This window comes from Rhinolophus hipposideros (assembly GCF_964194185.1).
Source record: "Rhinolophus hipposideros genome assembly, chromosome: 9".
Taxonomy (NCBI): Eukaryota; Metazoa; Chordata; class Mammalia; order Chiroptera; family Rhinolophidae; genus Rhinolophus; species Rhinolophus hipposideros.
The window spans coordinates 23,802,549-23,822,544 of record NC_138055.1 but is presented as its reverse complement, the minus strand read 5'-3'; the positions used below and the strand labels follow the sequence as shown (position 1 = coordinate 23,822,544).

The 19,996-nt window shown below is 54.6% G+C and overlaps 2 protein-coding genes across 6 annotated transcripts; one reads left to right on the top strand and one right to left on the bottom strand.

The window, feature by feature from the left end:
• Positions 1-269: 269 nt before the first annotated feature.
• IFFO1 (intermediate filament family orphan 1) lies at positions 270-13,836 on the top strand (the record flags this gene model as incomplete). Of its 4 annotated transcripts, none has more annotated exons than XM_081061063.1 (9): positions 275-1,077; positions 5,090-5,150; positions 5,298-5,393; positions 6,199-6,339; positions 7,301-7,455; positions 7,571-7,691; positions 7,985-8,080; positions 11,945-12,075; positions 12,811-13,836. In XM_081061063.1, 9 exons carry the CDS (start codon positions 305-307, stop codon positions 12,914-12,916), a joined length of 1,680 nt encoding a protein of 559 aa, XP_080917189.1. In that variant the 3' UTR covers positions 12,917-13,836. The 4 variants fall into 4 exon arrangements, with proteins under 4 accessions (XP_080917188.1, XP_080917189.1, XP_080917186.1 ...); XM_081061060.1 differs by having other exon boundaries at positions 296-1,077; positions 7,988-8,080; XM_081061062.1 differs by lacking the exons at positions 7,301-7,455; positions 7,571-7,691 and having other exon boundaries at positions 270-1,077; positions 7,988-8,080.
• A 592-nt stretch (positions 13,837-14,428) lies between these two features.
• On the bottom strand, positions 14,429-19,584 carry GAPDH (glyceraldehyde-3-phosphate dehydrogenase). 2 transcript variants are annotated; one of them, XM_081059659.1, is made up of 12 exons: positions 18,557-19,584; positions 18,266-18,305; positions 16,527-16,626; positions 16,338-16,444; positions 16,131-16,221; positions 15,904-16,019; positions 15,728-15,809; positions 15,350-15,501; positions 15,192-15,270; positions 15,006-15,089; positions 14,821-14,918; positions 14,429-14,692 (listed from the first exon to the last, which is right to left on the bottom strand). In XM_081059659.1, exons 2-12 carry the CDS (start codon positions 18,286-18,288, stop codon positions 14,623-14,625), a joined length of 1,002 nt encoding a protein of 333 aa, XP_080915785.1. In that variant the 5' UTR covers positions 18,289-18,305; positions 18,557-19,584; the 3' UTR covers positions 14,429-14,622. The 2 variants fall into 2 exon arrangements, with proteins under 2 accessions (XP_080915785.1, XP_080915786.1); XM_081059660.1 differs by having other exon boundaries at positions 14,430-14,692; positions 18,783-19,530.
• Positions 19,585-19,996: the final 412 nt, after the last annotated feature.

Sequence of the window (19,996 nt, the reverse complement as noted above, 5' to 3'; positions counted from 1 at the left end):
CTACCCCTCTGTCACGCTGCCTGGATTCTGGGCACCCGCTGGGGTCTGGTCCACTCAGAGGAGGGCTGCTGGGATCTCCATTCAGTTCGGTTCAGCCTCGGACCCGGAAAAGTCCAGGTGCCAGCCTCAAACTGAGCCTTTCATTGGCTTCCTCTCTGCCCTCCCCCGCCCCCCTGACCTCTGCCCCTTTTGTCGTGCTGTCTGATTGGTTGTCCCTGGTCCGCCGGGCGCCTCATTGGCTCTTCTCCCTCGCCTGCATCCCTGCTCCTGCACTGGTCTCCATCTCCCAGCAGAAGGCGCAGCCATGAATCCGTTATTCGGCCCCAACCTCTTCCTCCTACAGCAGGAGCAGCAGGGCCTGGCAGGGCTGCCTGGGGACCCTCTGGGAGGCGAGCACTTCGCCAGGGGAGGGGACGTGCTCCCGTCGCCGCTCGCCTCGCCCTGCCCGGCTTCCTATTCGCCTCCCGGGCCAGGCCCGGCGCCCCCCGCCGCCATGGCCCTCCGAAACGACCTGGGCTCCAACATCAACGTGCTCAAGACCCTGAACCTCCGCTTCCGCTGCTTCCTGGCCAAGGTGCACGAGCTGGAGCGCCGCAACCGGCTGCTGGAGAAGCAGCTGCAGCAGGCGCTGGAGGAGGGTAAGCAGGGCCGGCGGGGCCTGGCTCGCCGCGACCAGGCCGTGCAGACCGGCTTTGTCAGCCCCATCCGGCCCCTGGGGCTGCCCCTGGGCGCCCGGCCGTCCGCCGTCTGCACCCCGTCGGCGCGGGTGCTGGGTTCGCCTGCGCGCTCGCCAGCCGGCTCCCTCGCGCCCTCCGTCTCCTGCCACTCGTCGCCCTCCACCTCCACCTCCGCCGCCTTCTCCTCGTCGGCCCGCTTCATGCCCGGCACCATCTGGTCCTTCTCTCACGCCCGCCGGCTGGGGCCGGGACTGGAGCCCACGCTGGTGCAGGGGCCTGGCCTGTCGTGGGTGCACCCCGACGGGGTGGGCGTCCAGATAGACACCATCACCCCTGAGATCCGAGCGCTCTACAACGTGTTGGCCAAGGTGAAGCGCGAGCGGGACGAGTACAAGCGGAGGTAGGGACCCGTGCCGCTGGGGACAGGGCTCAGTGTCCTGCCACACTCAGGGCTAGGGCTTGGTGTAGAGAGGAGGGCAGCTGGGGCCCAAGAATCAGAGAGGAGTAAAATAAGAGTCAAGTTCCTGCTGTGTAAGGAGGAGCTCGGAAGTGGATAGATGAAATTGGATTCTGGGAGACTGAATCCACCGAGAATGCAGAAGTCAGACTCGTGACAGGAAGGAGACTAAGCAGAATGCTGTGGGGGATTCAGTTTTCTTCTGGCTTGTCTTTCTGTCTCATCTAAATTGCAGTGTTTGGATGATGGAGTTAACTGGGGGGTTTTGTGAGGTGTGAAAGGGTCAAGGGTCTGAGAGGTCCTGTTTGGGGAGTTATCGCTTACCCCCACCAGTCTCAGCTTTCCGGCAGTTTTGTGATATAAGCTCTACATCCTGATCAGAAGAGGCAAAGGATACAGCTTTAATTTGGGTGTCTAAATGAAATTAGAAGGGGATGGTGAGGAAGGGGCTGTCCACGCACCATGGATGATCCTGCCACTGTCCAGGGCTTCCCAAAGCGATGTCCATCGAATCTGGGTTTCTGCTCTAGTTTCAAACAAGAGGCTCTGTGAACTTCAGGGCATTGCTTGAGTAGGTTTTAAAAAAATTTGAAGAAGAAAGAGTAACAGGAATTCCCTAGGGAATGGGGAAGGGATGGTAGTTGTGTAGGGCTAGTGGAGGCTGGGGAGTCTGTGCAAGGGCGGCGGCATTGTGCACAGAGCCAGCCAGGGGCTGACTAGGAGAAAGTTGGGAATGTGGACACACCCTTTGACTATGAGGCAGCTGGAGGGCAGGCCCTGCATTCTGCAGGGAACCCGGCAGGGTAGCACCAGGGGCCAGATGACGGGAAGCTTGTATACCAAGTGGATTCCTCAGAGGGTTGATAGGCAGGCTGTTTGGACAGGCAGAGCCAGCACCCTAGGCTCTGTGCCCGATGCCCTGGTTGAGGAGAAAGATGACAGGTCAGAGGGAGGCTTTGGTTTGGGGACCTTCAGGTTTGACCTCTTCATGAACTATTCTGACCCCTTGTGGGCAGGCCTGGGAATTATCCTTGCAGCTCAGTGTAGCAGGGATCTGTGTCTGGTGGGGACTGGCTGAAAGTTTTGAGAAGTTACCGCTGAGTCTGGGGGTGACCTTCAGGGATCTGTCCGCTGCAGAGCCTAGCAGATCACAGATCAGCAGGCCTTCTGAGGTTGAGTCTGTCCTCATGCTGGCGTCCTTGGCTGTAGTCCCTAAGCCCCTAAGTGTCTTTGGGAGTCCCAACTAGCCTAACAACACCATTTGGATGCCACCCAGAACCAGCCTGCCCTTACCGCATCCCCAGCCCCGGCCCCTACAGGAGCTGATTAACACAGTTAGCCGTGCACCATGGCCAGTTCTGGAATACAGCCATAACCACAGGGACAACTGCTGTTCTCAGGGCCATTTTTTTTTTTTTAACTGAAAGAGTATTTGTCCTTGGTCCAGCTGTCCAGGGCAGCAAAGAGTTATTCCTTGGGGACTGATGAGCTCATCGCTCTGCAGCAAGCTGCTGTGCAGAGGGCCCCACAGCTAGAGTTGTATGGTACGTGACACTGGCAGTTACTCATTCTTCCACCCCACAGCCCCTGCCCTCCTTCTGTTCTCTTTATAGCAACGATGTAGCTCCTTTCTGTAGCCTGGAAGGCCTGGGCATAGCTTGTGCTCTAAACTGGGAAGGAGCTGAGGCCTCCTGGGTTAGATTTTCAGTTCCTCTGCCTTGTGTGACCTTGGGTGGTTCTCTTCTCACTTCAGTTTTTCCGATATAGGAATGGCCCCTACTTCCTCACTCAAGGATACTGTTTATTTGGAAGCTCTCTTCCAAATAAATGCTTGGTAAATGTCGAAATACATGGAAATTGCTCAAATCCTACCCATGTTAAGGGAACCTTATAAGTGAGCCCAGATTTGAATGGAGAAAAGAAATGAACCTATTTGTGAGACAGTATGGCTGGAGTACCAATAGAATTCTAGTGAGCTTCCAGAGGATTTCTTTTCAGATATTTTTACCCTGTAAGATTTTATTAATCCTTATGTAACTTCCTTACTTAAGTTTCTACCCGAATTTGTTGAGTTCACTGTCAAACAGTACTTCCTACTCTTCCTGATGCATCGTGTCCAGGGTCATTGGCCCCTGGTCAGTCTTGCTTTCTTCCTCCAGGTACTCACGGACTCCAGGGTCATGAAGGTACCACATCCCATGCGGTCATGTCATAGATGAAGAAAACAAGGCCAGGAAAGATAAAGGTCTTATCTAAGAAAATACAGAGGGTGCCAAAAACAATGTATGCACATTTTAAGAAAGGAAAAAGCTATTGAAATTAATTCTCAATATATACCAATAACAAAAGATGAATACAAGTCATGTTTGACTTCTGCAATTACAAGAGGTGCTCAAAGTGGTTAACATCAGCGTCCAGACGCTTCTGATTATGGCGAACCACTGCTTGAGCAACGGTAACCAAAGTGTCCACTTGTATACATTTTTTTGGCACCCCTGGTATATAACCTGATGCCACTAGGGCCCTTTACTGGCCCCGAGTCTGAATGAGAAGGCCAGAGCAAAAGGGAGACGGACATAGAGCAGCAGGGAAAGGTGGGCAGGGAGCCAAGAAGACCAGGCTCTGGGCTGTGTGATGAGCCAACAGGGTGGTGGCGGGCTGGCTGCCTTCTCCCTGCCCAACCGGGAGGGGCAGCTGTAGTGATGGAGAGGAGTTATTATTAGGAATACTGCAGTGCGGATGTGAGTGAGAAACAGGAGAACTAGGGGAGACGGCGATACTGGAGGGAGAGATGGGAGAGAAGATGGAGGGAAGGGGAAGAAAGGATTGGATCCTGTTCTCTTGGGTTTTCACTTTCTCGCTGTCTTCTTTGCTATTTCCTAACTGCCTTGCTTATATTGAAGTTTCTTGGTACAGTTCCCCTCCTTTCTCAGACTGAGAAGCCTTTCCAGAATGTGGCAAGAAGTGACAGGCTATAAGAGTGGGGTCTGAGAAGTTCTGCTATTCCAGCACACCTTGCAGGGTCCAGTGTTGGCCCCACCACTAGTCTTCCACCTCTGCTGTAACTGAACATGCACCGGCTTTACCACCGACTACCCTGGGTGAAAAGCCCAGCCCTGGGACAGAGACCCTGCCTGTGGCTGAGAGTGTCTGTTAGCCTACTCGTGGTCTGAGTCTGCGTTCCACATCCCAGGAGATGATGCCTCTGGTTCTCAGCCACCAGATTCATGAGGCACTTTTTCATACTCCAGTTTCCCTTTCCCCCTGGGTTTGGGTACGTAGGGATCTGCTTTCCACTACATTATGCCTCCGGGCCAGCCCTGTCACTTCTCTCTGGTTCACTTAGTGGGGCTCTGGGTGGGCAGTTTCTGGAGCTTGTGGGGATAGACTTTGAGTGTCTCCTCCTGGCTCTTGAGCAACTCTGTTGATGCGGTGTGTGTCCTGCAGCTGCTTTTACAGGGTTAAATGGTACCACACGAGGCAGGGCCGCAGGCTAGAGGAGCTCTGTTCTGGTGCAGGCAGGAGGCGGGACCGGATCTGTGCCACTGAAGGTGGGAGACTGGGCTGGGTGGGGGGGCCTGGTGGTCTGGTGTGGGCAGGACGTGGGGAATGAGGCCAGCCAGACAGCTGGTTGGGCTGGGGCCTGAACGGGATGGGCACTGTGAAGGACTAGAGCAGCCGCAGTTGCTCTTAAATATAGTTACTGGTGCGTGGCCCAGAGGTTCCGGGAAGGCCGCCGGGGAGCTTGGCACTGGCCCGGAAGCGTGGAGCCGCCCGACAGCTGCAGCTGGCCGCCGCCTGGCCAGCCAGACATTCCTGTCCACAGCTCCTCCCAATCTAGGGAACCAGACCCAGGGGCTGAGGCCTGAGCCAGACAGGTGGGGAACTGGGAGCTGCAAGGGCACATAAGGACTCTGCACCCATAGGGCTCTCTTTCCCTTCCCATGTCTGCCAGGTGGGAAGAGGAGTACACAGTGCGAATACAGCTGCAGGAGCGAGTGAATGAGCTCCAGGAGGTGAGGGCGCCCCACTGCCTGTGTTTCCCTCCGTTCCCCCCTGTCGCCCCTCCGCCCTAGAGCCGGCTCCCTGGCCCTCTTTGTCTTGACCCTCCTCCCACACTGGCAGCACCACTAATGTCAGCCTGGTTTTCTGCCTGGCTGCAGGAAGCCCAGGAGGCGGATGTCTGCCAGGAGGAGTTGGCCATGAAGGTGGAGCAGTTGAAAGCTGAGCTAGTGGTCTTCAAGGGGCTCATGAGCAATGTGAGTGCAGCCACCGCCCCGCTCACACGCGCCCTGCGGCCTCATCCCACAGGCACCTGCAACCAGGCACAGCAGGCCTTTCCACTTGTGGCCTGTTCATTTCCTGTCCACTGCCCCTCCCCCCACTTTGCTGTGCTTCCCGTTTTTTCCCCTTGCCACCTTCTAATTCAAGAGAAAAAGAAGGAACACAAGTCCCCGTGTTGTGTTTGAGAGGCAGCATACCTCCGTCCTCACCAGTCACTTAAGAACACAGATCCCAGCTCTGCAACTTGCTAGCAGTGTGGCCTTGGGCAAATTCCCTTACTGCCCGCCTCTATGTCCTCTGGCGGAATGGATGGGATGATAAGGCATGTGCTTTGCAGAATCATTAGGAAGATCATAGTATATTGAGGACGATGCTAGCTAAGTACTAAGTAGGACCTACGTAGTACCTAATAAGTGTTAGCTATTGTTATCCTTATTACACTACCTTCTCCACTCTTGTGACTCCCAGTCGACTCGCCTTCTCTCTGGGAACATCAGTTCTAGGAGGGACCCCCCCACCCCGCACCACCACCACCACTGTGTCCCAGGCACTGGGCCACGCCCTCTAAGGGCTCCCTGTTGGGCCCGAGAGCCAGTTACAGGAGCACAGTGTATGAGCCGAGTACTGTGGGGAAGGCACCCACCCAGGAGAAGGGACGCATCATGGGGAAGGCGACGGTGACATGTGACCGGAAGGATGAGGGGGCCTTGCCAGGGCCTGTTGGCCCTTCTGTGGAGTGTGGGTGCTGCTTCCTCACTGCTCCGTGTATTCCCTGCACAGAATCTGACAGAGCTGGACACGAAGATCCAGGAGAAGGCCATGAAGGTGGACATGGACATCTGCCGCCGTATTGACATCACTGCCAAGCTCTGTGACGTGGCTCAGCAGCGCAACTGTGAGGACATGATCCACATGTTCCAGGTGAGGGCAGGGGGCCGGCCTTGGCCACGTTCCCACCCACTCCTCCCGGTTCCCGAGTGCCTCAGGGGAGGGTCCAGTCCGGGCAGGCCAAGAACCGTCTGGCATCGCTGGCCTGGAGCCAGGCCCCGGCGTCCTCCTTGGGGGACTCATCTTGGCAACTGGGGCCCTCAGTGGGACTAGCTGGGGGGCAAGGAACAGCCTCTGATGAGAAGTTTTGAAGCTGTCTCTAACGCCATCTCTCCCCTCCCTCTCTCCTCTGTCTGCTTCCTCTCCTCTCTCTTCCTCTCATCTTCTCTTGCTTTCTCCACAGAAGAAACTGGTTAGTTTTGCTCTCACGCAAGCTTGTTAATGTCCCAGTCCCAGTCCCAGTTTCTAAACTACCCAGGCCTTCGGCTATCGGTTCTGACCCGCCGGGCTTTTCAGCACAGATTTCTTCTCCTCTTTCTCGTTCCCCTGCTCTTCCCCCTTTTTTCTTTCTTCTCTGCTCTGCTTCCTCTGTTTCTAGCCCTTCTCCTTCTGGCTTTCCAGATCTGGATATGTGACTGAGGTTCTTCTTTGTGGACACTGTATCCTCCTCCTCCTTGCAGCCTAAAACTTTCTTTTTCATTCCGTCATTTCATGAGAAAGAAGTTCTCGTTTTTTAGAAAAAAAAAAAAAAATCCTTGTTAGCCATTGTGCACATCTTAATGTGGCCACAAGCCGTTTCTCCCCTATCTCGCTGCTCTATTTCTCTGTTTCTTTTTCTTTCCTCTGTGTCTGTAGCCCTGTCCCTTCTGTGTCTGTCTGCCTGTCCCTTGGTAACTCTGGTGTTTCTGTTCCTGTCATTGTAACTGTATCTTCTTTCTCTGTCCACCCCGCCCTTCTGCTGGTTCCCGCTTCTCCTGCCCGCCCTGCCCGCCCGCCCTTTTTCCTCATGCACCCGGCCTCGTCTCTGTAGTCTCTGCACTTGTCTCCCATTAAGGTCCCATCCATGGGGGGGCGGAAGCGGGAGCGCAAGGCTGCCATCGAGGACACCTCCCTGTTGGAGAGTGATGGGCCCCGCCAGCCCGATGGGGATGAGGAGGAGAGCACAGCCCTCAGCATCAACGAGGAGATGCAGCGTATGCTCAACCAGCTGTGAGTCCCGCAGGCCCATCCTCAGCAGCCCCCCAGAGGCCGGAGCTCCCCCACCAGTCCCCTCCACCAGGAGGAAGGCCCCACTCTCCTTGACACACGGGCTCCCTGTCTCTAGGAGGGAGTATGATTTTGAGGACGACTGTGACAGCCTGACTTGGGAGGAGACTGAGGAGACCCTGCTGCTTTGGGAGGATTTCTCAGGCTATGCCATGGCAGCCGCAGAGGCCCAGGGAGAGGTAACCACCCCTCCCGGCCTCAGGGCCCTCCAGCTCTACCTCTCCAGCTCGCTGCCCGGTCTCCTCCCCTCCCTGCTGTTTTCCCTTTGTGGCCATCATCCTCTACCTGCTTCCCCCCTTCTCCTTTAACCTTTTTCTTGTCTTGCTCCAGTTTCTTTTAACCTGACTTTCTCTCTGTCTCTCTCTCTCTCCTTCTCCCTCTCCCTCCTTGGCCCTGTGGAATGCACCCATCCCACCCCTTCCTGTTGTCACCCCACCCCTCACCCCCATCGTCGGGTCCTTTCCTATTCCAGCAGCAGGAAGACAGTTTGGAGAAGGTGATTAAAGATACAGAGTCCCTGTTCAAAACCCGGGAGAAGGAATATCAGGAAACCATTGACCAGATAGAGGTAAGGACATGAATGGAAGCCGAAGAGCACAGGTTCCCAGTGGGTTGTGAGTGGTTGTGAGTGGGGTGACATTAGGCCTTCCCCTTTCCTTTGAGGGGGAGGAGTGATCACCCAGCCCTTGTACTTCTGGTGAATTCTTAAGATCTCAGGCTCTGGAGGGAGGCAGACAGATGTAGGTTCAATTCTCACCTGTCACTTAATTACTGCTACTCTAACTTTCCTTTTTTAAAAAATATTTTATTTATTTTAAGTGTGTTTTTCCAGGACCCATCAGCTCCAAGTCAAGTAGTTGTTTCAATCTAGTTGTGGAGGGCACAGCTCACAGTGGCCCATGTGGGGATCGAACCGGTAACCTTGTTTTTAAGAGCACTGCTCTCTAACCAGCTGAGCTATCCGCCCGCCCCAACTACTACTCTAACTTTCAACAAGCTTCTTATTCCCACTGAGACTCTTTCTTTATTTGCAAAGGGGATCTTAATAATACGTCCCTCGGGGCGGCTGGTTAGCTCAGTTGGTTAGAGCGCGGTGCTCTTAACTACAAGGTTGCTGGTTCCATTCCCACATGGGCCACTGTGAGCTGCACCCTCCACAACTAGATTGAAACAACGACTTGACTTGGAGTTGATGGGTCCTGGAAAAACACACTTAAATAAATAAAAGTTCAGGGAAAAAAAAGAAAACCCAAAAACCTCCCTCGTAGGGTTGTTTGAAGACTGAATGAACTAATGCAATTAGCACTTAGGACAGTGTCTCTTATAGTAAGCGTACCATCTGGAAGCTTATTATTTTATTGTTATTAATGTTATTATTGTTGTTATTCAGTACTATAGCAGAGTTCCTTCAGCTGTGGACTTGAACTTTGCTGCTGCTTCAACTCAGCCTTTGAGCTAAGGGAGGACTCTCCATTCTTATTCTGTAGCCTTGAGAAACCTTCTAGACATGACAAGTGGAGCTAGTGCTTTAACTTAAACTCTAGGCTTCAGGGGCTTCAGGAAGCAGTTGTGGCACCCCAGGTCGTAGGGAACTTTGGGGAGAGGCTTGGAGGTGATTGCTGTGAGCCCTTCTCCCTATGTGAGTGGGTCCTTTCCTGAGCACTCTGACCGGGGATGAGGCAGGTGGGCCGCTGTAACTTCTCTTCAAGGCCACCTGGCATATTTATACTCACTCCTACTGCTCGCCCACATCAAATGGTCCTGCTCCTCTGCTTTTGTTTTGCCCAGGCAGACAGATGCTAAGTTTTACAGGCACAGCCAGATGTGTACTGCTAGCTGAGGAGATGTGAAGGGAGAACTGATCTCCACTTTCCCATTTACACTTGGATCTCTGTCTCCTCTCTGTGCTCCCTCCCACCCCTTATCTGACTCCTGCCTCCCTCTTCTGGATGGTGGATTTAAGGTTTGATATTTTTACTGTACCTTCAACCAAGCAGGGGCCTGGGAGCCCCGATCTGGGGCTGCACCTCTGCCTCGTTCTTCCCCTGGACCAGAAGGGCCTAGTTTAAAACACGATGTGAAAAGAGAAGAAAATCTGAAAGGAAACATGCTTTTTTTTTTTTTTTTTTTTTTTTAAGATTTTATTGGGGAAGGGGAACACGACTTTATTCCCCAAAAGTGTGTACTTCTAGGACTTTTTTTTCCAAGTCAAGTTGTCCTTTCAATCTTAGTTGTGGAGGGTGCCATTCAGCTTCAAGTTGTTGTCCTTTCAGACTTAGTTGTGGAGGGCGCAGCTCAGCTCCAGGTCCAGTTGCCATTGTTAGTTGCAGGGGGCGCTGCCCACCATCCCTGGCGGGAGTCGAACCGGCAACCTTGTGGTTGAGAGGACGCACTCCAACCAACTGAGCCATCAGGGAGGCAGCTCAGCTCAAGGTGCCATGTTCAATCTTAGTTGCAGGGGGCGCTGCCCACCATCCCTTGCGGGGCTCGAGGAATTGAACTGGCAACCTTGTGGTTGAGAGCCCACTGGCCCATGTGGGAATCAAACCGGCAGCCTTCGGAGTTAGGAGCACGGAGCTCTAACCGCCTGAGCCACCTGGCCGGCCCGAAACATGCTTTTTAAGATATTTTTAAGTCATCTAATTCCTCTTCTCTCCCAGTAGAATGACATTAGGAGAAATGTTTGGAGAGCTGACATGGTGGCTTTGGGTGCAGTGTTGCTCCTAGTGACCCACCTGGGGATCCCAAGTCCCTTTATCTTTGTGACCTTTGATCTGTCAGGGTCAGTGCGATGGAGGCAAGGACCATGAGCCATTATTGGATGGTCAAGCCAAGGCCCAGCGTACAGGCTGGGAGGGAATTCTTGCTCCCTACCTCCTTTCCTGTCTCCGTCTATTCCCAGCCTTACCCGACCCCTCTGCTCAACCAGTGTCTGCAGTTTCCACATAGGTTGTTGTGGGTATCTCCTAATGTGTGCTCATCTCCTTACCTCAGTCCTGCTTGAAATGGGTGAATTTAGGGGGACACACAGATATGCAGAGACAGCTGGTGGCAATCCTAGCCTTATATTTTGATACAATGTATTCAGTTCATTTCCATCTTCCCTGTCATGCTGAGTGATGGGCTCCAGAACCCAGCCCCCTCCACTTTCCTGAGGTGGAGAAATTGGGGCATAAGTGGCAGCTGGTCTGAAGAAGAGCTGGTGGCATCTTATTTTCTTCCTAAATGGAACAGTCACCACGTCTTGCTCCCTGGCTCACTGCTGTGGGACCCCAGCTGGAATTCTAGCTCTGGAACCAAGGCTGCCATTCGAGACATACCCACCCAGGCCACCCTCTCATCCCACAGGTCACTCTTATGACCATCTTTTTCGTCTGGTCCTGTGACCCACTTACCTCTTTCTCTGAGTTCCCATCCTCTTTGCCCAGTTCAGATTCGGTATGGATGGTTTCCTCTGTCCAGTTCAGATTATTCATTTCCTACCCTTTCTCTTTGTTCTCAGGCAGTCAAGCAAATCTCTTAAGTGTTTCATTCTGCATCCCCTTCGGCCCCTGTCCTTTGTACCCAAAACAAAGAGAGGCAGCAGATTGTTTCTGGCCCAGATTTTTTTTTTACCACCTCTGCACCACCTCTCAGCTCTGCCTCAATGCCTGTGGCACAGAATTGGGCCCTGCGAGGGAGACTGTATTTCCTTGACTCCGAGCCCCACATTTTTTCACATGCAACATTTAAATTGGGATACATCTTAAAACCAGTAGGACATTCATTATGGCAGGCGGTCTTTCTTTTAGTCTCTGAAATAGCTTACAATGACAAAGTAATAGGGAGAAAACAGGTGGTAAGAGAATTGAGCCCCTTTCAACACTGCAGACACGTGTCCTCCTTTATGCCGTGAGTCTTGTAGATACTTCATCAAGTTCATTCATTCATTTCTCATCCAGGTGCCTCACACGCACACACAGAGATGAATAAGGCCTCTGACCAGCCATTCCAGGAACCCTCAATTTAGTGAGGGGCACAGACTGGGTGCGGAATTATAGGGGGCGTGAGGGATGAGCCAGGCCATGTGCGAAGCCCAGGGAGGGAGCAAGGCCATCCGCAGATGGTGCCCCGAGCTCATCTGTCCTCACCCTCCTGCCCACATGAACATTCCTTTCCAACATTCCTTTTCCTTGTTGCTCTCACCAGTCTGTTGAAAGAATGCAGGCCTGGGGCAGAAAACCTTTGCATTCTTCTGTAGCTGTCAGGAAGACTAGAAGGAATGATAGTATATTGCGGGCCTTCTACCTTGATCTGATTTCTTTTTAAATCTGAGCCCTCAGCCATAGCTGCCTGGGTCCCCTGGCTGGTGGTGCTCTTAGCATGTTCGCCTCCTGGGGGTTGAGAGAAGGGGCACTGCTGACCTCACGGCCCTGCCCTGCCCCTGCCACAGCTGGAGCTGGCCACGGCCAAGAACGATATGAACCGGCACCTGCACGAGTACATGGAGATGTGCAGCATGAAGCGGGGCTTAGATGTGCAGATGGAGACCTGCCGCCGGCTCATCACCCAGTCTGGAGACCGGTAAGGGCCTCCCCTAGAATGTGGGGCGCTGCCCACCTTCCTCCACACCTCCCTCCAAAGGGTGCCTGCACAGAGGGAGGGGTGGACCAGAGCCCCTTGGCAGGCAAGCATGGAAGACCCTCTGCAGTGACTCAGTCACATCTGGTTGTAGGCTGTCATTGGCGGTCACCTGGGATGTGTGGGCCAGCCCGACAGCCTTTTCTTTCTCCCTCAGCAGTTAGATGCCCATTTGTGGCTGGGCAGCTGAAACCTCCCAATGCCACCTACCCTGGTGGTTCCCTGGTGAGAGGGAGCTGAAAACTGGAATAGAAGGGTCGTAGGGGCAGATTTTTATGTAAGTCAGGACCATGGTTCATGCATTTGACCATGTGAATTACACGTCCACAAAAAAGTAAATTTTTAAAAAAGTTACAAAAATACCACACATAGCCATGAAGCTAGGGCCATCAAGTCAGTGTACTTGGGCTCAAGCAGCATCTTTCATACTTCAGAGATTTCAGATATTTCAGAACTCAGCCTCCCAAAGTTCCCAAGATAAAAAGGGGACATCTCTCCCATCAGGGTAGGATGGGGGAGGTTTCCTTCTCTCCCCACTCCCTCACCCTGTCCCCACCCTCCTGCCCTTGCTTTACACACTATTCACCTGCCTGCCAGAGAATAAGGTCAAGAGAGGGGGATGCCAGCCTCTTCAGGACTCCTGCCTGCCCCAAGGTGACAATTGGTATTTTTTTCTAGAAAGTCTCCTGCTTTCACTGCAGTCCCGAGTAGCGACCCGCCGCCACCGCCAAGCGAGACTGAGGAGTCCGATCGCGATGTCTCATCTGATAGCTCCATGAGATAGGGACCTGCCTCGGGTTTCCCTGGGTTCCCACCCTGATGGGAATGCACCTCAGCAGAGGGGGGTTCACAGAAAGGGAACTTGATTTGTCCCGCTGTACCCAAGCCTGGCCCCTGGGGACAGGGCTGCTCCTCCCTCGGGCTTCTTCCCTTGGTCTTTGGCCTCTCCAGTGTTCTAGGATGCCTGGAGTGAGGCTTGGCCTGCCCTTCCCGGGCGACTCCCACCACAGCTGGGCCTCTCCTGCCTCCATGCGTGGGTGTCTGCTATTCCCTATCTTTAAAATGCTGCCAGCACGATCGTGGCCCCATAACTTCTCCATTGAATATGGAATGTGATTGTCAATCTTCTTTCCACCTCTCTGGCCTAGAGTACCGGTGCTAACTGGGCCACGCACTGGTATGACGTGGGTTAAGCTGGAAGTTCCGTGGCTTGTGCAGCACGTGCAGTGGGAGAGGGTGCCCTCCGTGTTGCAGCTGGAGGGAAGCGTGACTGGGAAGGGCGATCTGTTCTCCCTTTGTCTGATGCTCCCGTCACTTGCCCGTGGATGGCGGTGATGACTGTGACCCCTTGTGGAAGTGCCATGCAGTGAAGGGGCCTCAGTGCCTCCATCTAGGAGGCTTCTGGGTCTGACGGTGCAGTATCGTGGAGGGACACGGAAGCTCTTGCTTGTCTCCGTCACCACTGAGCGACACAGAAAAGGTGAAACTGCGTGCACATAGGTGTGTGCATGCGTAAGTACCAGCTGAAGATGTGCCTCTTCTGTGTCATACACAAGACCAACAGGCTAAGATGTCTCGAACTTGGAAAACCTTGGAGAAATGGGGGAGACATGATTGAGGAGACCTCAGCATAACTGCCTGGGGAGGCTGTGTTGAGCTGTTTGAATGGAATCTTTGAGAATGAAATTGGCAATGTTTATTGAACTTTTGTGTCACTGTTTCAAGCATTTCTGTGGCAGCTACACAATCCTGAGGCGTGCACTAGTTTTCATCTCCACTTTACAAATATCAAGTACAAAGTGAGGTGTGGGAAGTTTTAACTTGCCCAAAGAGCCTCAAGTGGCAGAACCAGGATCTCAATCCAGGTAGTGGGCACCAAAGCTGTTACCCTGAGCCCATGTGCCTCACCCAGAGGATGGGAATAGTCATCCTAACATCTCCCCAAAAGCACAGGTGGGCACAACCCTTATTTTCCAGATTTTCTGTATGTAGTGTGTACTGCTTATTGGGTGAGATTCTAAGTGTGTATACAGCCGACCTAATCTGGACTGGAATGTGGTGAGAAAAAGGCCTGGTCCTCTGAAGTGGCCATATTGTGAGATAGCCGAAGCGAGAGTCCGGGCATACATTTCTAAGGAATGCTTTCCGTTAGGCCAGCTCTAAACCTACCATGGAGGTTATGCCTAGTTGGGGTAAGGAAAGCCCTTATTTGCAATTCAAGAGCTGTTTTACCCTGGTACCAGCCCAGCTTCCCTCCCCTTCATTCTAGACCCTGGAATAAGACAAAGCAAAAAGTTGGCTGGGTACAGTGAACTTTATTGACGGTGCATGACAAGGCTGGGCTCCCTTAGCCCCTACCCTTTAGGGGGGTCTGGGATGGAGACGAGGTCAGGAGATTCTCAGTGTGTTGGGGGATCAATTTGGGAAAAGGACTCTACAGTAGTCGAGGGCCTCTCTTCCTCTTGCTGGGGCTGGAGGTCCAGGGGGCTCTTACTCCTTGGAGGCCATGTAGGCCATGAGGTCCACCACCCTGTTGCTGTAGCCAAATTCATTGTCATACCTGGAAAGAGATGAGTAGTTAAGGGCTATTTTTCTGGGCTAGCCACCAGAGGGCGCCAGACCCATAATCAGATTTTTAAACATTGTCCCTCTGTGCTCCTCCCTCCCCTGCCCCGCCACGCCCCATACCAGGAAACGAGCTTGACAAAGTGGTCGTTGAGGGCAATGCCAGCCCCAGCATCAAAGGTGGAAGAGTGGGTATCACTGTTAAAGTCGCAGGAAACAACCTGGGGAAAGGAAAAGAAGGCCATGCATGGGAACCCAGTCTTGCTGAGTTGAGCCGGTGGACACCAAGCTCCCTGTCCTATCAGTACCTGGTCCTCAGTGTAGCCCAGGATGCCCTTGAGGGGGCCGTCCGATGCCTGCTTCACCACTTTCTTGATGTCATCGTATTTGGCCTAACAAGGTAAAAACAACATGGTTATTCAAGTTCCAATCTTGCCACCATTTTACCAGAGACAAGCCCTCAGCCCACCAACGCTGTTCCAACCCATACTTACAGCTTTCTCCAGGCGGCAGGTCAGATCCACAACCGACACGTTGGGGGTGGGGACGCGGAAGGCCATGCCAGTGAGCTTTCTATAGACAGGGAAGTGGGGTCAGTAGCAGCTCCTGGTTCCCCAGGTCCCCGGGGCAGAAAAGCAGCACAAAGCCTCACCCATTCAGCTCAGGGATGACCTTGCCCACAGCCTTAGCAGCGCCAGTAGAAGCAGGGATAATGTTCTGGGAAGCCCCTCGGCCATCACGCCACAGCTTCCCAGAGGGACCATCCACGGTCTTCTGGGTGGCAGTGATGGCATGGACTGTGGTCTGGAAACATGGAGGAGGGAGTGAAGGCCCTGCATATTGCTCATCACCCACCCTTCAGCTTCCCTCCTCACCTTTGGGAGAAATTAAGAGATGCACTGACCTAAGCCAATCCCAAGGAACCCAAATACTCCACAGCCCCCACACCCCAGGCTATGCTCTAAGGAGGGCAGAGGAGCCAATCGGTGAGAAATGAACATGCTCTGGTCACTTTCCCCATCACTCTTACCATGAGTCCCTCCACGATGCCGAAGTTATCATGGATGACCTTGGCCAGGGGGGCCAAGCAGTTGGTGGTACAGGACGCATTGCTGAAAAGTGGGAGGTGAGTCAGGGGCAAGCATGTCCCTCCTGTAACACACAGTACTATCCAACAACTTCTCCACCCCCCTCTGCCATGCTCACCTGACAATCTTGAGGGACTTGTCATACTTCTCATGGTTCACACCCATCACAAACATGGGGGCATCCGCAGATGGGGCAGAGATGATGACCCTCTTGGCTCCACCCTTCAAGTGGGCCTGCAGCGAAGGAGTTACAGATAGACCCAGGCTCTGCCTTTCCTGGTCTAAGGCAGCTTCCCCCGAAGCCCACGGTCAATTCCCGTTAGCTATAGCCTCCCTGCCACTCACCCCTGCCTTCTCCAAGGTAGTGAAGACCCCAGTGGACTCCACAACATACTCAGCACCAGCATCACCCCATTTGATGTTGGCGGGATCTCGCCTAGAAAGGAAGACAAGACAGAGTTCAGGACACGAGGTACCATGTATCCAAGGTGGCTACCCCTCCTAACACCCATGCCAAAGTAAATTTCTCCCTATTCTGTCTTCTACACTTACTCCTGGAAGATGGTAATGGACTTTCCATTGATGACAAGCTTCCCATTCTCAGCCTTGACTGTGCCTTTGAACTTGCCATGGGTGGAATCATACTGGAACATGTAGACCTGGAGGGACAAGTGAGAGCATCACGGGGCTGCACGTCAGCCAGCCTCTGCTTCCCACACCAGCAGGACGGGCAACACTCACCATGTAGTTGAGGTCAATGAAGGGGTCATTGATGGCAACAATATCTACTTTGCCAGAGTTAAAAGCAGCCCTGGTGACCAGGCGCCCAATACGGCCAAATCTGAGGGAGTGAAGAGGTGAGAGGGCGTAAGGAGGGAGTCAAGAATTCTGGGTATGTGAGCAGCCTGTGGCCCACTCATCCTTTCCGAGGGGAGATGGTACTTCCCTGCCACCAGAAAGCCCCAAAAAAGGCTTATTTACCTTCCTCCAGCAACTCTGCCAGGCCACCCTGGCTTTACAGCATGGCCACAAAGTGAAGGCTCCTATCCTGCCCAAGAGGTGATTAGGCTCAAAGAGTTGTCCAACCCCCTAGTCATCTGAAATCTTTCAAGCAGTGACAGTGTGGGGCACTGCTACTGCCACCCCCACTCTGTGCCCGGAAAATGTTTGCTCCTGTCTGGCCCAGCTTTAGGACACACACCCTAGGAAGCAAAGGCTAGTACAGTCAGCATCATTGAGCTCAAAGGGCAAGAGCAAAGGTCAGAAGGTAACTGGACGGGGATAGCCCATTCCAAGTCCCTCCTATAAAAGAGAAGGTGACCGGGGAAATGACTCATTTCTCAACCTTCTAATTCCAAGGTTGTAATTGTTAAACTACGTGTCCTCCCTAACTCTCTTCCAAAAATCAGGAACAGGAGCCACAGATGTGTGTGGGGGGAAGGAGGTAGGAGAGCAGAAGCCAGGCCTCCAGCTGCAGAAAGGTCAGGTGCTATATTTAACGCCCGTTTAGGGTAGAGTTGGGATCTGGTTTCTGGAAGATGGACTGGGGAGAAGGGCAGGGTTCCCAACGCTCCTGGACACCTAATCTTCCCAGTGACCTTTACAGCATGGCCCTTAAGGGTGGGGTCAGCTGTAGGCATGGATGGAAGGAAGGAACTTCCTTTGAGGGGAGACGATGTGGAGGGGCTGCTGCTACCGGAGCCATTTTATGGTAGAAAATCTCTAACTACCATGACTCAGCTCCCCCAGCATGGCATGAAGCCACAGCTACCACACCTCCACGGAAAGAAAAAAAAAAAAAACACAGAGGACATGCATAATGCCACGTTTGTGATTCATCAGAGAATCAGGTAGGAAAAGCATCATCCCCAGGGGAAATCTGGCTGACGGGTTAAAGATGGTCTGAGTTCCGAAGTCCAGTTCTTTGAAGAGCAGCCGGGAAAGCCTTGCCTCACCAGGTTTACGGAATGAAGGCGACTCCACCCCACTGAGGCAGGAGGAGGCTTAGTCAAAGGCAAGGAAGGAGGAAGACTGGAGAGCTAAGGTAGGTTTCCTAACGGCGGTTCATTCATTTCCTTCCCAGTTGCAACATGGCGGCTGGGTTACGCAAAGGTGCCCTCCCAGCCGCGTGAGCTCACCGCGGCGCCTCCAGCATCCCCCCGCGGAGCGGCCAGGTGGGGACCAAGGAGGCTGGGGGGAGGGGAGCACTCCTCCTCGGCACGTGACCCCGAAGGGCGCGAAAGGAAAACCCCAGCTAGGGGCCTGCGGGGATGGGGTCCAGGGCCAGACTGGGCACTACGCTGCTCATCTGCGGTGGCTGGAGGACACGAGGTTCTCCGACTGCACCAGGTCAGAGCTCTGACCTTGAGTTCTCCTTGGGGGGCGGTACAATCATTCCTCCACGTCCCCCCAACGCTTGCAGAGGTCCTGGCAGGACAAGATCTGCAGACGCAATTGGGGGGCACCCACCCCTAACTCACCCGTTCACTCCGACCTTCACCATCGTGTCTCGGGGTCGTGCTGCGGAAAAGGAGGGTGAGCATCAGAGGGCCGGGCGCGAGACGGCGGGAGTGCGGCCCTTTCCCTCCCCGCCCCTCCCCCCGGCCACCATCCCTTCCCGGCGCCTCCGCACGTCCCCCTCGGTCGCGGCTCCGTGGCGCCTGACGCCCGGCAGACCCTGCCCGCAGACCCCTGCGGCGTCCCCGGCCCCCGCGCGCCCCTGGCCTCTTCGGAACGTCCCCTGCCCCTTCGTGGCGCCTGCCTGCTTTTACCTGGTACTGCGCAGGAAGACGCGGCTGTCTGTCGAACGGGAGGAGCAGAGAGCGCAGGGGGGTGGCTGCAGTCGCAATTTATAAGAACGGGGCGCGGCGGGGCCCTGAGTGACGCGGCCGCCTCCCGCCCGTTCGCCCAGTCCCAGCCCAAGGGCGCGGAGGCCTGAGCTACGTGCGCCCGTAAATCCCCGAGTAGCCGGGCCCCTCTTTTTTCTTTTGGACCCACCTGGTTCTTCGGCCGTTCACGCCCCGCGCGTGTGGGCTAGGGACTGAGAAGGGGAGGGGACTGAGTGACCTTAGGGAGGAAATGATGGGTGGTGGTGCCTCGGACGTGCCTGTGGGCATGCCGGAGACTACGGACTCCAGGATCGGGGCTGTGGTGAGAACTTAGGACTTTCAGGAGCCAGAGGAGTTAATGTCGCCGCACGGATGAAACGGGAGGACTGCGAGCTGGTGGGATGGGGAATTGGAGCCGGAGCCCCGGGCGGCTGGCGGCTGCACGCCGCCACTTCGTTCCCTTTCTTTCAAAGGGTGAGAGGCGGGAAGGCTGATGGACTTCTCGAGATTCTTCGGTAGTGACACAGGAACAGCAGAGAAAAAGGCCGGGGAGGGGCCATTGCGCTCTGGCCGGGCCCTTCTCTGCCCCCCTTCTTCCTCCCCATCGCCTGGCTCCTGGCCTCTCCGGGCTGGGGGCCTGGGCCGGGCACGGCAGTGGGGCCTGGAGGGGCCGGAGGTTGAGAAGGAGGTTTCTGCACTGAAGGTCAGGCTGTCCTGCAGCTCGGCCTGGAGACCTGATAATTGGGGCAACAAACCGCCTTTTGTGCACCAGAGGCTCTCTGTCCCCCCAGGCCTGGCTGAGGCCCCAGAGGGAGGATGGGATCGCTGCTGGGAGCCTCCCACAAAGTCGCTCCTGGGAAACCTGAGGGCTGCGCCCTTCGGCTGGGAGACAATGCTCCTTTCATCCCCCTTCAGTCAGGGCAGAGCGCCGGACATGAGGGAGGAAGTCCCTCCCCATCCTGGGACGTGCTGGCCAGCCCGGTAGCCGGGGACTCCCCTTCACTGGCTGCGCCCGGGGGACGTTGGGGGCAGGGTGAGGAGTCCAGAAGAAAGAAAAGATTGGGAGGTCTTGGGCACATGGTGCTGCACACACAGGCCCCCAGCCCCTTCCCGCACGTGAGGTAGAGGAAGGGATCCATTCCCCTCCCAGTGGGTCAGGAACCCCGCCTCTGCCAGGTTTTGGAGCTTTAGATGGAGGGCTGCTGGTTCTGAGCACTTGAAAGGAATGAGGATTTAGAAGGGGGTGGGGCAAAATGGACATTGCCCATCAGCAGGTGCCGGGGGATGGGCGATCTGGGGCCTCTGCTGGCCCAGCGTAACCTGACGCCAACCCCCTTTTCTAGCTGAAAAGTCTGTGGCTAAGTTTAGCCGGTGATAACCTTT